Source organism: Saimiri boliviensis, chromosome 20 (assembly GCF_048565385.1).
Source record: "Saimiri boliviensis isolate mSaiBol1 chromosome 20, mSaiBol1.pri, whole genome shotgun sequence".
In the NCBI taxonomy this organism is placed as follows: domain Eukaryota; kingdom Metazoa; phylum Chordata; class Mammalia; order Primates; family Cebidae; genus Saimiri; species Saimiri boliviensis.
In genome coordinates, this window is record NC_133468.1 from 25235831 (window position 1) to 25248254 (window position 12424).

The 12424-nt window shown below is 45.0% G+C and overlaps 1 protein-coding gene across 1 annotated transcript; it reads left to right on the forward strand.

Annotated features, from left to right (window-relative positions):
• The first annotated feature begins 7242 nt into the window (after positions 1-7242).
• Positions 7243-12099, forward strand: GARIN3 (golgi associated RAB2 interactor family member 3). Its single transcript, XM_003934776.4, has 2 exons — positions 7243-7944; positions 10279-12099. The coding sequence occupies exons 1-2, from the start codon at positions 7339-7341 to the stop codon at positions 11491-11493; spliced, it is 1821 nt and encodes a 606-aa protein (XP_003934825.3). The 5' UTR covers positions 7243-7338; the 3' UTR covers positions 11494-12099.
• The last annotated feature ends 325 nt before the right edge of the window (positions 12100-12424 follow it).

Sequence of the window (12424 nt, forward strand, 5' to 3'; positions counted from 1 at the left end):
AAAGAGATGTTTCACTTTTTAATTTACATAATTTAAAAAAATGAGAAAATGGAAGGATTTTTTTACTTTCCTATTTAAAATAAAAGAAAAATATGTCCTTTGTCAGAATTGTTGGTTTGATTCATAGAAGACAATGATAACTGAAGTGGCTGGTAAACTTAGAGCTAATTTTTTTTTGAAATATATATATTTCTGGTGACAAAAGTAAAACATTCTTGGTGGAAGGAGTAGACCAGCAAATAAATAAAAATTACATCTAATATCACTCCTCAGAAATAATTAATGTTAATATTTATTTTACATTCTTCCAGTACTTTTTCAGAGTTAAATTTAATATTTACTTAGAATAATCATTTTATCTTAGCTCCTGGATCAGTTACCTCCTTCTACCTGTAGACAATTTCTGATTTTTTTTTTTTTTAAGAGGGATTCTCGACCTGTCCCCCATGCTGGAGTGTGCGGTGGCACAATCTCGGCTCACTGCAGCCTCTGCCTACAGGGTTCTAGCGATTCTCGTGCCTCGGCCTCTGGAGTAGCTGGGACTACAGATGCCTGCCACCACCCCAAGCTACCTTTTGTATTTTCAGTAGAGACTAGAGTTTCACCATGTTGCCCAGGCTGGCCTTGAATTCCTGACCTCGGGTGATCCGCCTGCCTCGGCCTCCCAAAGTGTTGGGATTGCAGATGTGAGCCACTTCCCGGTCTGATCTTCATTTTTTTTTTTTTTTTTTTTTTGAGACGGAGTTTCGCTCTTGTTACCCAGGCTGGAGTGCAATGGTGCGATCTCGGCTCACCGCAACCTCCGCCTCCTGGGCTCAGGCAATTCTCCTGCCTCAGCCTCCTAAGTAGCTGGGATTACAGGCACGCACCACCACGCCCAGCTAGTTTTTTTGTATTTTTAGTAGAGACGGGGTTTCACCATGTTGACCAGGATGGTCTCGATCTTTCGACCTCGTGATCCACCCGCCTCGGCCTCCCAAAGTGCTGGGATTACAGGCTTGAGCCACCGCGCCCGGCCTCTGATCTTCATTTTTATCTTCAATGTTAAGTGTTTTATTATGTGTGTGTGTCTGTGTGTATGAATTTAGCTGCAACTTTCTTCAGTGTAACATTAAATAGATAAACGGAGGGAGAACATCTCATGATCTGTAAACAGAGCAAAACAGGATTCGGAGAAAGGGAATAGTCCTAAGCCTGTGTCAGCTGGGAGGGATTCGGCCTGGGAGTGGGGCCAAAAATGCCGAGCCAGCAAGCAGCAAGACAGGGGCGGGAGATGGGAGGGGGACGATAGGGGGCGCTAGTTGGATCATAATTTTGAGAATAAAATTACTTTGATCACCTGTCCAACTTCTTTTTTGTATGTATACCGGCTCATTTTCCTTTTCAACCCAAGGCAGAGGCCGGCTGATTTGCATAGTGGCCCTCAGGGGAAGAGTTAGGTGACTGTGGTCTTTTTGGAGCCAGAAGGTAAGGTAGAAATCAGTTTGGCTTCCTGAAGTCCTAGGTGCCCGAGGCTGACCGCAGCTCAGCCCACGCCACCTCGGCTCAGCAGCACTGACAATAAAAGTACTGTGGATTGTATTTTAGGCCAGGGGATTTACCCAGCCAGGACATACTGTGTACGGTATGGAAATCTCCCCACCCTCACATCCTGCCTAGCTCGCAATGCTCCCCTGGGCTGCATACTCTTTGAAAAGGCTAAATATAGCTGTCTACCTTGCGTTTCAAAATCATAGATGAAGAATAAAAGTTATTGACTTGAAACCACTTCCCACAGTGCATGTTTAGACTTCAGCCATGTATAATCTTGTATGCCTGCATATACTCAGCGCCTTGTATACACTACTTTCTGTTGCCACTCTTTCACAGCTATTCAACCTTAGGCTAATTTAAAATGCACGCAAAGCTGTCTTTAGAATTGTGGTTTTGATCATTTTTCTTCTTAAGAAACAATTATTGCTGGTTTTGAATATAGTGGTAAAGGGTATTAGGGTCACCATTCATTCAACTAATTTGCTATCACCCTACCATGTATTTACTTGTCCTCCTGTTTTCTTCTGTTTCTTCCGTGTGTGTTCTCGTTTGTAAGCTCCTTACAGTTTGGATTCTAGCTCTGCCACATTCCAGTCAAGAAAAATTACCCAAAATTTGTAAATAAAAATCAAGTAAAGCAGACAATATGTACTTCTGATGTCATATTAAAGCCTTGTTTAACATGCCTGCCAAAGGATTATTTAATTATCTAAGAGAATGAAGGAAGACAATGGGATTGGATCCATAAAACTGAAGTATTGCTATCTATTATCTTCAATTACTTTATTGAGATATGTTTTATCGACCATAAAATTCATCCATTGAAAGCATATAGTTTGGTGATGTTTAGTATATATTCACAGAGTTGTACAGCCATCTTAATTTAATTTTTAGAACATTTTCAACACCCAAAGGCTATCTATGATGCATTAAAGTCTCACTCTGTGAAGGGAATATCCTAGAAATGAAGTCTCCATCTTGCTATTTCCCTGAGACAGCAAGTTAACCCAAGATAGCTCCTGTTACCAGTTCCTTTCTCTCTCTGTCTCTCTCTCTCTCTCTCTCTCTCTCTCACACACACACACACACACACACTTTAAATTTTTCATTAAAAAATACATGACATACCACATATGCTATTTTGCAACCTACTTTTTTTGTGTGTACACAGTATCCCAGGTCCAACAACTTACTTTTTTACTTGCTAATATTTACTAGAAATTGTTTAATATCAGCATACATAATAGTTGCCTCAAAGTATGTGTGGTGCCTGATCACTTCTCATTACTCTCACTGCTATCACACACATCTTACTCCAAATCATCTCTTGCAGGAGCTGCCCATCTCTACTGCTGTTTTCCCTGCACTTCTACGGTCTCTTTTTAATACGATGACCAGAATCATTTTCTATATTTGTGGTTTGGATCATCTCCCATTCAGAGCAAAGCCAAAGACCTCTCAGAGCACTATAAGGTCAGTCCAACATGATCTGCTCATCCGCCACCACCCCAGTTGCCTCTCAGCCTCATCTCCAACAACCCTCCTCCCAATTCACTCTATTTTCATCACTGTAGCCTGCTGGGAACTCCTCAAACACACCAGGCATGCTCTCATCTCAGGCTCAAGCCCAGGAGGTAGAGCCTGCAGTGAGCCAAGGCATGCTCTTGTCTTGGCCCTTGCTGCTCCCCTCACTAAGAGGCTCTTTCCCCTGATGTCTTCATGGCATCCTCCCTGATCTCCTTCACTCAAAGTCACTTGTGGGCCAATCACAGTGGCTCATGCCGGTAATCCCAGCACTTTGGAAGATTTGAGGTGGAAGGATCACTTGAGGCCAGGAGTTTGAGATCAGTCTGGGCAACATAGTAAGACTCTGCCTCCACAGAAAAATTTAAAAACTAACAGGTATGGTAGTGTGCACCTGTCGTTCTGGCTGCTTGGGAAGATGAGGCAGGAGGATCACTTGAGCCCAAGAGTTTGAGTCTGCAGTGAGCCATAAACACATCGCTGCACTCTAGCCTGGGTGACAGAGCAAGACCCTGTCTCTTAAACAACAGTAACAACAACAAAATACCCTTCAGGTTGAGTATTTCTTAACCACCACCTTCCCCTCTCCTACACACACTCCCATCCTGCTTGCCTACTTTTTCTCTGCAGCACTTATCGCATTAAACATGCCATTTAATTTACTTACTTATCATTGAGATCGTAGGTATTAGGAAAACAAATTACTTGTTTACTGTCTATACACAAGCTTCATGAGACCAAGAATATTTGTCTATTTTTGTCCATTGCTATATTCCTGTACTTAAAACAGAATCTGGCACAAATTAGGCAATTAATTATATTAACGGAGTGAATGGATAAATTTATGCTGCAGTGCATTTGTGTGTTTGTGTCCTATTAGTGTCACCCACGCTAGTATAGTTCAACCACTGCCACATTTTTGGATGTCAGTATGCTTTTGGTCTTATATGACCTTGCTGAAATTGCTTGTAACTTCTTTTTTGTTTGTTTTTGAGACAGGGTATCACCTTGTCACCCAGGCTGGAGTGCAGTGGAGCAATCTTGGCTCACTGCAGCCTCCACCACCTGGGCTCAAGTGATCCTCCTGCCTCAGATCCCCAAGTAGCTGGGACTACAGACTCGTGCAATCATGCCCAATTAATATTTTCTTTTTTCTATTTTTTTTATTTTTAGTAGAGATGAGATTTTGCCATGTTGGCCAGGCTGGTCTCAAACTCCTGAGCTCAAGCAATCCTCCCGCCTTAGCCTCCCAAAGTGCTGCGGTTACAGGCATGAGCCACCATGCCCAATCTGCTTGTCACTTTTCTGAGCCTTCATTTTTCCTCTACAAAATAGAAACCTGGCCTGGCATGGTGGCTCTTGCAGGTAATCCCAGTATTCTGGAAGGCTGAGGTAGGCAGATCACTTGAGGCCAGAAGTTAGAGACCAGCCTAGCCAACGTGGCAAAATCCCATCTCTACTAAAAATACAAAAAAAAAAAAAAAAAAAAAAGGGAAAAAGAAAGTATTAGCTGGGCATGACTGCATGAGTCTGTAGTCCCAGCTACTTGGGGGATCTGAGGCAGGAGGATCACACTTGAGCCCAGGAGGTGGAGGCTGCAGTGAGCCAAGATTGCACCACTGCACTCCAGCCTGGGTGACAAACTGAGACTCTATCTCAAATTAAAAAAAAAAAAAAAACAAGAAGAAGCATTTTATAGGGTTTTTGTGAGGATTTAAATTTTTATTTATTTTATTTTTTTAGAGACAGGATCTTGCTCTGTTGCCCAGGCTGGAGTGCAGTGGCCTGAGCCACTGCTCAGTCATAGCTCACTGGCTGCCTTGAATTCATGGGCTTCATCCTCCTGTCTCAGCCTCCTGAGTAGCGGAGACTACAGGCATGCTGCCATGTATAGCTAATATTTTTTATTTTTTTTGTAGAGCTGAAGGTCTTGCTGTGTTACCCAGACTGATCTCAGCCTTGTGGTCTCAAGTGATCCTCCTGCCTCAGCCTGTCAAAGTGCTGAGATTACAGGTGTGAGCCAATGCACCCAGCCAGAACTGAAAATTTTAGAAGAATGTATAGTGGTAGCACCATGACTGGCTTATAGTAAGTTCTCAATATGATAATTTCTCTCATTAATTATTCATCAGAAATGACCTTATGAGAAGAATATATGGCTATATCTATATATAGCTCCAACTTCTTTTTAACATAATTGTGTTGACTTTTAGTTATTATTCCGTTATAATAGAATATATGCCACTTTGTTCTTTTTTTTTCCTCAAAAAGTCATTCAACATCTTTAATAAAAAATGTTTCAGCTTTTCAGAGATAGAAAACTTTATCTTTGCATTTCTACTTTCTAGCTAGTCCCAAACAAAATACTTGCTCATTAAATTTTGTGGAATAAATAAATGGAAGAATAAATATCAATGGGCACGAGCAAGTTTATATTTACTGCAAAGCTGCAATGTGTCAGGCACTGCAGTTTGCACTGGGGGATATAAAAAAATAACATTTAATGGTTGAAGTTTATTTCAAGACCTCTACCTGGTAATCATTGAGTTTGGGGGAATGTATGTTTATTTCAGAAGTTCTCTAGCTGGGGGAGGGGGAATTTGGAGTCCTCACCTTGTGCAAAGCAAAACAAAACAAAAAACTCCAGAAAGATGTCTTTGCCACAATTTCTCAGAAGAGCTTTAAAACGAAACAGAACGTCAGTGGTTTATCAAATAGGCATCAAGAGTGAAGCAGCAGACCTACCAGTGTGGGAAACCCTACGGTGATTCAAGACCTCCAAGAATTCCTGTGGTTCTCAGTAAGTCCCCACACTCACTGATAACTACCAATGACACCAGCTTTGATGCAGAATGAGATGATGAGTGAGCTGGGCAGCTTGAGGAAGAAAAAAAGCTCTTAACTAGAATCCAGCTCTGCACTCTGACCTCAAGCAAGACAATCCTAAACCTCAGTTTCCTCACGCTAAAATTACGTTTTGAAAAATAAACCTGCCTCTGGCTGGGCGCAGTGGCTTATGCCTGTAATCCCAACACTTTGGGAGGCTGAGGTGGGCGGATGACGAGGTCAGGAGTTCAAAATCAGCCTGGCAAATATGATGAAACCCCGTCTCTACCAAAAATACAAAAACTAGTCGGGTGTGGTGGTGCACACCTGTAGTCCCAGCTACTCGGGAGATGAGGCAGGAGAATTGCTTGAACCCAGGAGGCAGAGGTTGCAATGAGCTGAGATTGCACCACTGCACTACAGCCTTGATGACATAGTAAGATTCTGTCTCAAAGCAAAACAACAACAACAACAAAAACCTGCTTCTGAACGGGCACAGTGGCTCACACCTGTAATCCCTTTGGGAGTATGCGGTGGGTGGATCACCTGAGGTCAGGAGTTTGAGATCAGCCTAGCTAACATGGCGAAAACCCATCTCTACTAAAAATAAAAAAATTGGCTGGGCCTGGTGGCAGGTGTCTGTAATCCCAGCTACTTGGGAGGCTGAGGCAGGAGAATCACTTGAACCTGGGAGGCAGAGGTTGCAGTGAGCTGAAATTGCACCACTGCACTCCAGCCTGGGTGACGAGAGCGAAATGCCGTTAAAAAAAAAAATTAACCTGCTTCAAATGAGCGAATAGGCGAGAAAATCTTCCATAGCCTGAAAATCACCATACAGATGGGTCTCTGGTTCTGATGGGGAGCAGAAGTCCCTTGGGATCATTCATTCAGCATCTATTCCTGAGTGCCAGCTGGCACTGTGCTACCTACACGCTTGGGACACAGAGACCAGCAATCTAGACAGCACCCCTGCTCTTAGCAAGCACACCATCCATGGCCAGGATTTTATCCCCAGGAAGTAATTCAGCTGAAGCAAAAATATTTTTCCAAGATGATCCTTGAAAGGGTACCCACAACAACAACAAAACTGGAAACAACCTAGATATTAATAAAAGCGGAATAGCTTCATAAATTACACATCCCAGGATTTTGATTGAAAAGAATACCCAGCCTACCCACACCTACATCCTGGCAGGGTTAGCTTCTCCCCTGTAGAGGCATTGATTTGTTTTGCTGGGGAGGCTGGTGACCCTGACCCAAGGGGACAGCTGCATGGAGGCCAGGACAAAGGGGTGTGAGATGAGTATAGGTCACAAAGGACAGCAGAGGATAAATGTGGTGATGCCAGAGGATTTGGGCAGAAGCCCTGTAGAGAGATGGGTAGTTGCCTTCTCTCCCTCTCTTTCTTGGGGACTCCATTTGTGGCTGGTGGAGCTGTCTTAAATGTAGAGAACCATGAGCAATGAACCTTGTTTACCTTATTACACGGCCCACAGCTACCGTTCAATGAGTGTGTTCAGAACCTCCATGGGTGACCTGCAACGACAGTTGTACAAGAGAGGAGAGTACGACATTTTCAAGTATGCACCAATGTTCGAGAGTGATTTTATTCAGATAAGCAAAAAGGGAGAGGTGATTGATGTACACAATCGTGTCCGAATGGTGACAGTGGGTATCGTCTGCACCAGCCCCATCCTCCCACTGCCTGATGTCATGCTGCTGGCCCGACCAGCTAAAGTCTATGAAGAGCATGCCAGACAGGGCTGGTTTGCCAAGGGGAGACGTCGCAGGCCCCCCAAGACTCTAGAGCTCACGAGACTAATTCCCTTGAAGTTTGTGAAGATCTCCATCCACAATCATGAGAAACAGCAGCTGCGCCTGAAACTTGCCACTGGCCGTACCTTTTATCTGCAGCTGTGTCCATCTTCTGACACCCGGGAAGATCTCTTTTGCTATTGGGAAAAACTTGTCTATCTCCTGAGGCCGCCAGTGGATAGTTACAGCAGTACTCCAACACTTCTAACTGGGGACACAGCACCAGAAGACAACAAAAGCCTACTGGTAAGCCTCTCTAGAGGCTCGAGAAAAGGGGGAAGGGTTTTATGGGGGAGTAGTTCAAAGCGAGTCCTCCAAAGCCTTTGGTGCTTTCTGAGGTCCACCTGGAAAAGGTATTCCATTTACAAAGGCTCAGGACCAAATGAGCCACTACTAGCAGACTGAGCATACTGAGAGGTTGGAGGGCTTCTTCAGAGTGTCCCATAAGGCTGAATTTCAGAGACCTTAGGTATCAGTTACTCTGGCCTCACAACCAGGGTTGAAATCCTTTCTACAGCATCCTGATTGTCAGCCTTTTCTTGAACACTTTTTACCCCGACCCAGGTGTTCTGATTTACTGTGGAACGTTCATTTTGAGATGGAGTTTTGTTCTTGTTACCCAGGCTGGAGTGCAATGGCGCGATCTCGGCTCACCACAACCTCCGCCTCCTGGGTTCAAGCAATTCTCCTGCCTCAGCTTCCCGAGTAGCTGGGACTACGGCATGCGTCACCATGCCCAGCTAATTTTTGTATTTTTAGTAGAGACGGGGTTTCACCATGTTAGCCAGGATGGTCCCTATCTCTTGACCTTGTGATCCACCTGTCTCAGCCTCCCAAAGTGCTGGGATTACAGGCGTGAGCCACTGCACCCACCTTGTTGTGGATCTTTTATTTGTATAAATTGAAGGGGTGAAGTGTAGTTTGTTGTTTTTTTTTTTTTAATGTGGATATATTGCATACTGGTGAAGTCTGGGCTTTTAGTGTAACCATCATCTGAATAATATACATTGCACCTACTAAGTAATTTCTCATCCCTCACCCTTCTCCCACCCTTCTGAGTATCCAATTTGCAATCGGAGACTGTACAGTTTTTGGTGCAACTTTTTTTCAGACAGTTTAATTCTTGTCTCCCAGGCTGAAGTGCAATGTCGAGATTTCAGCTCAATGTAACTTCCGCCTTCCTGGTTCAGACGATTCTCCTGCCTCAGCCTCTGAGTAGCTGGGATTGCAGGAAGCTGCCACTGTGTTAAACTAATTTTTTTATTTTTTATTATTTTTTTTTTAGTAGAGATGAGGTTTCACCATGTTGGCCAAGCTGGTCTTGAACTCCTGACCTCAGGTGATCAACCTGCCTCAGCCTCCCAAAGTGCTGTGCAATATTTTTAACAATGAGAAGTCTTTCTTCCATTTGAGTCACAGTCTGTCTCCTGTGACTACCAGGCACTGATTTCTGCATCAGTCACTACACCCTGCCTGTGTGTATGCACGTGCACAATCTTAGAAGCCACCAAAATGTAAAGTGAGTGTATCCCTAGACTCTGCAATCCCACTTCTGGAAATCTGTCCTGCAGAGCATGTAAAAATAAGTATATAAAATACAGTGTCCAAGGATGAGGAGTTGTATCAGTACTTTCTCTGGTACTGGAATTTTTCAACAAAAACTGAGTGACCATTGAAGGGTTGCTGTAGATGGAACCTGGCAACAAACGAGAGCGAGACTTAGACTAAGGCCGGAGGCAGTGGCTCACGCCTATAATCCCAGCACTTTGGGAGGCCTGGCAACAAATGAGAGCGAGACTTAGACTAAGGCCGGACGCAGTGGCTCACGCCTATAATCCCAGTACTTTGGGAGGCCAAGGCAGGCGGATCACCTGAGGTCAGGAGTTTTGAGACCAGCCTGGCCAACATGGTAAAAACCCCCATCTTTACTAAATATACAAAAAAAATTAGCCAGGCGTGGTGGCAGGTGCCTGTAGTCTCAGCTACTTGAGAAGCTGAGGCAGGGGAAAATCCCTTGAACCTGGGAGGCAGAGATTACAGTGAGCCGAGATAGCACCACTGCATTCCAGCCTGGGTGACAGAGCAAGACTCCCTCTCAAAACAACAACAACAACAACAACAACAACAAAACCTTAGACTTGATGATTTTAGAGGTTCTTCTTCTTCTTCTTCTTTTTTGAGACAATGTCTTGCTCTGTTGCCGAGGCTGGAGTACAGTGGCACAATCTTGGCTCACTGCAGCCTCTGCCTTCTGAGTTCAAGTGATACTCCTGCCTCAGCCTACTGAGTAGCTGGGATTACAGGTGTGTGCCACTCTGTCTGGCTAATTTTTTGTATTTTTAGTAGAGGTGGGGTTTTGCTGTGTTGGCAAGGCTGGTCTCAAACTCCTGGCCTCAAGTTATCTGCCCTCCTCAGCCTCCCAAAGTGTTGAGATTACAGGCGTGAGCCACCATGTTCGATCCAGGTTCTTCTAATCATAAACCTTTGAATTGTTCCGCTCCAGCATAAGAGAGCAGCAGACAGTTCTGAACTCTCTTTCAGTCATCTCTATCTCACCTGTTTCTCCTCCCCTTGGTACAGGCTGCAGAGCGCCACAGAAAAGGGGATCAGAGTGAGACTGGGCTTCACAAGCCTTGTGATGTATCTGCAGCCACCTCCTCTGCTTATGCTGGGGGAGAGGGAATCCAACATGCCTCCCATGGAATGGCTAGTGCGACTTCTCTAGACACAAGCACTGCAGGGGCTGCTGAAGGAGCAGCAGCAAGGACAGCAGGTGGCGTGGCAGCAGCAGCAACAGGCCCCAGAGCAGGTGTGGCAATAGCAGGGGCAGCCATGAGTCCTGCAACAGGCGCTGTGAGCATAGCAGCAACCAAACCTGCAGGCCCAGGCCAGGTGATCACAACACTCGCAGGAGCAGCCATCAAAAATCCAGGAGAAAATGAATCCAGCAAGTCCATGGCAGGTGTTGCCAACATATCCTCAGATAGTATTAACTTAGCCTTGGCGGGTGTTGCAAGCACCTCCTCGGCAGGTACTTCTACCACGATGGCGGGGGCCGCCAGTCTCTCCCAAGACAGCAGCTTGAGTACGGCATTTGCAGGCAGTACGACAGGCAAGTGTGTGGCAGAAAGAACTCAAGGACCACCACTGGGACCCCTCGTGTCCACCTTGCAAAGCGAAGGCTACATGAGTGAACGGGATGGAAGCCAGAAGGTTTCCCAGCCCAGTGCTGAAGCCTGGAATGAAAAAAAGGAAAGAAGAGAAAAGAAGGACAAACGTCCCAGTAGGAAAAGTTCCCATCACCGCAAGGCGGGTGAAAGTCACCGCAAGGCAGGTGAAAGTCACGGCAGAACAGCAGGAGACAAGACCCAGAAAGCATCCTCCCACCGGTCTATATCCGGCCATAAAAACACGAGAGATGACAAAAAAGAAAAAGGGCGCAGCAAGGCAAGGGGCAAGGGACGTGGCTCCTCTCGCAAGAGCTCCAGCCACAGTTCCACCAAAAAGGAGTCAAGAACAACTCACAAATTGGGGAAGAAACGATCCGCATCTAGTACAGGAGCTTTAAGTAAGAAAGCCAGTAAAATCAGCTCTTTTTTAAGGAGCCTCAGGGCCACTGCTGGTTCAAAAACAAGGGTCACATCACACGACAGAGAAGTAGACATTGTGGCTAAGATGGTGGAGAAGCAAAACATAGAGGCCAAAGTGGAGAAAGCCCAGGAGCTGGAGGTGATCAGTGGCACTATGACATCCGAGATGACGGAGATGATCATCTTTGAAACCAAATCCATTTGAGGAGGAGCCAGGGCTACAACTACGCAGGGATCTGGGAAGTATCCCTAGAGAGCCCATCCAAGCTTTCTTTACTGGAGTTTAAATAATAAAGGAAATCATACAACCCCTAAATAAATAAAATCTCCTGTTTGAATTTTTTCTGCCCCATAGCCTGGCAGTGACTTCATAGTGGCTTCTGTGATGGTGACCATATTACAGCCTGAGACCCAATCCTCCAGACAGGTAGAGCCCCACCACCCACCCAGGCCCAGCAGAGCCAATGTGAGTGTTTTGCTTTGCCTCAACCCCTTTCTGCCTTTGCTTCCCCCAGACTGTCAAAGTCACAGATTAAGAGCTGGATGCACCACCACCACCACGTCCCCATGCCCATTCTCTTTTCCCTGAATGCTCCTGAACATGGACATTCAGTCCAGTCCACAGACCAGGCAGAGCCAGGATTCACATCCCCTGAGGGGATATTCAGGGGAGGAAGGAGCAGTGCGGCAGCATTTGTAGGCAATTAGAATAGGAAATCTATGCATCTAGATCGGGAATTGGCAAACCATATTCTGAGGTCCAAATCTTGCCAGCTGCCTGGATTTGTAAATAAAGTTTTACTGGAACATAGCCACAGCCATTCCTTTGCATATTGTCTATGGCTGCTTTCACGCTAAAATGACAGATGTGAGTAGTTGCAATGGAGACCATATGGTCCACAGAGTCTAAAATATGATCTGGGCCTTCACAGAAAATGTGTGCTGACTCTTGATCTAGTCTTAACAAGTCTTCCTTCTAGGTGTAGACAGTGGAGAAATTCTCACATATGCTTGCCAGTAGACAACTAGGAGAATGTTTATAGTAAAACAAATTGTAATAGCAAAACCCTGGAAATCCTCAAGTGTTCATCAAACAGGAGAATTAATAAATTATGAAATTAGTACAGTGCACAATC

Excerpts from the sequence above, each read along its gene's own strand:
- GARIN3 (XM_003934776.4), top strand. The coding sequence starts at position 7,339 with ATGAGCAATGAACCTTGTTTACCTTATTACACGGCCCACAGCTACCGT. Across the intron at positions 7,945-10,278 it reads AAGACAACAAAAGCCTACTG|GCTGCAGAGCGCCACAGAAA; the intron begins GTAAGCCTCTCT and ends CCCTTGGTACAG.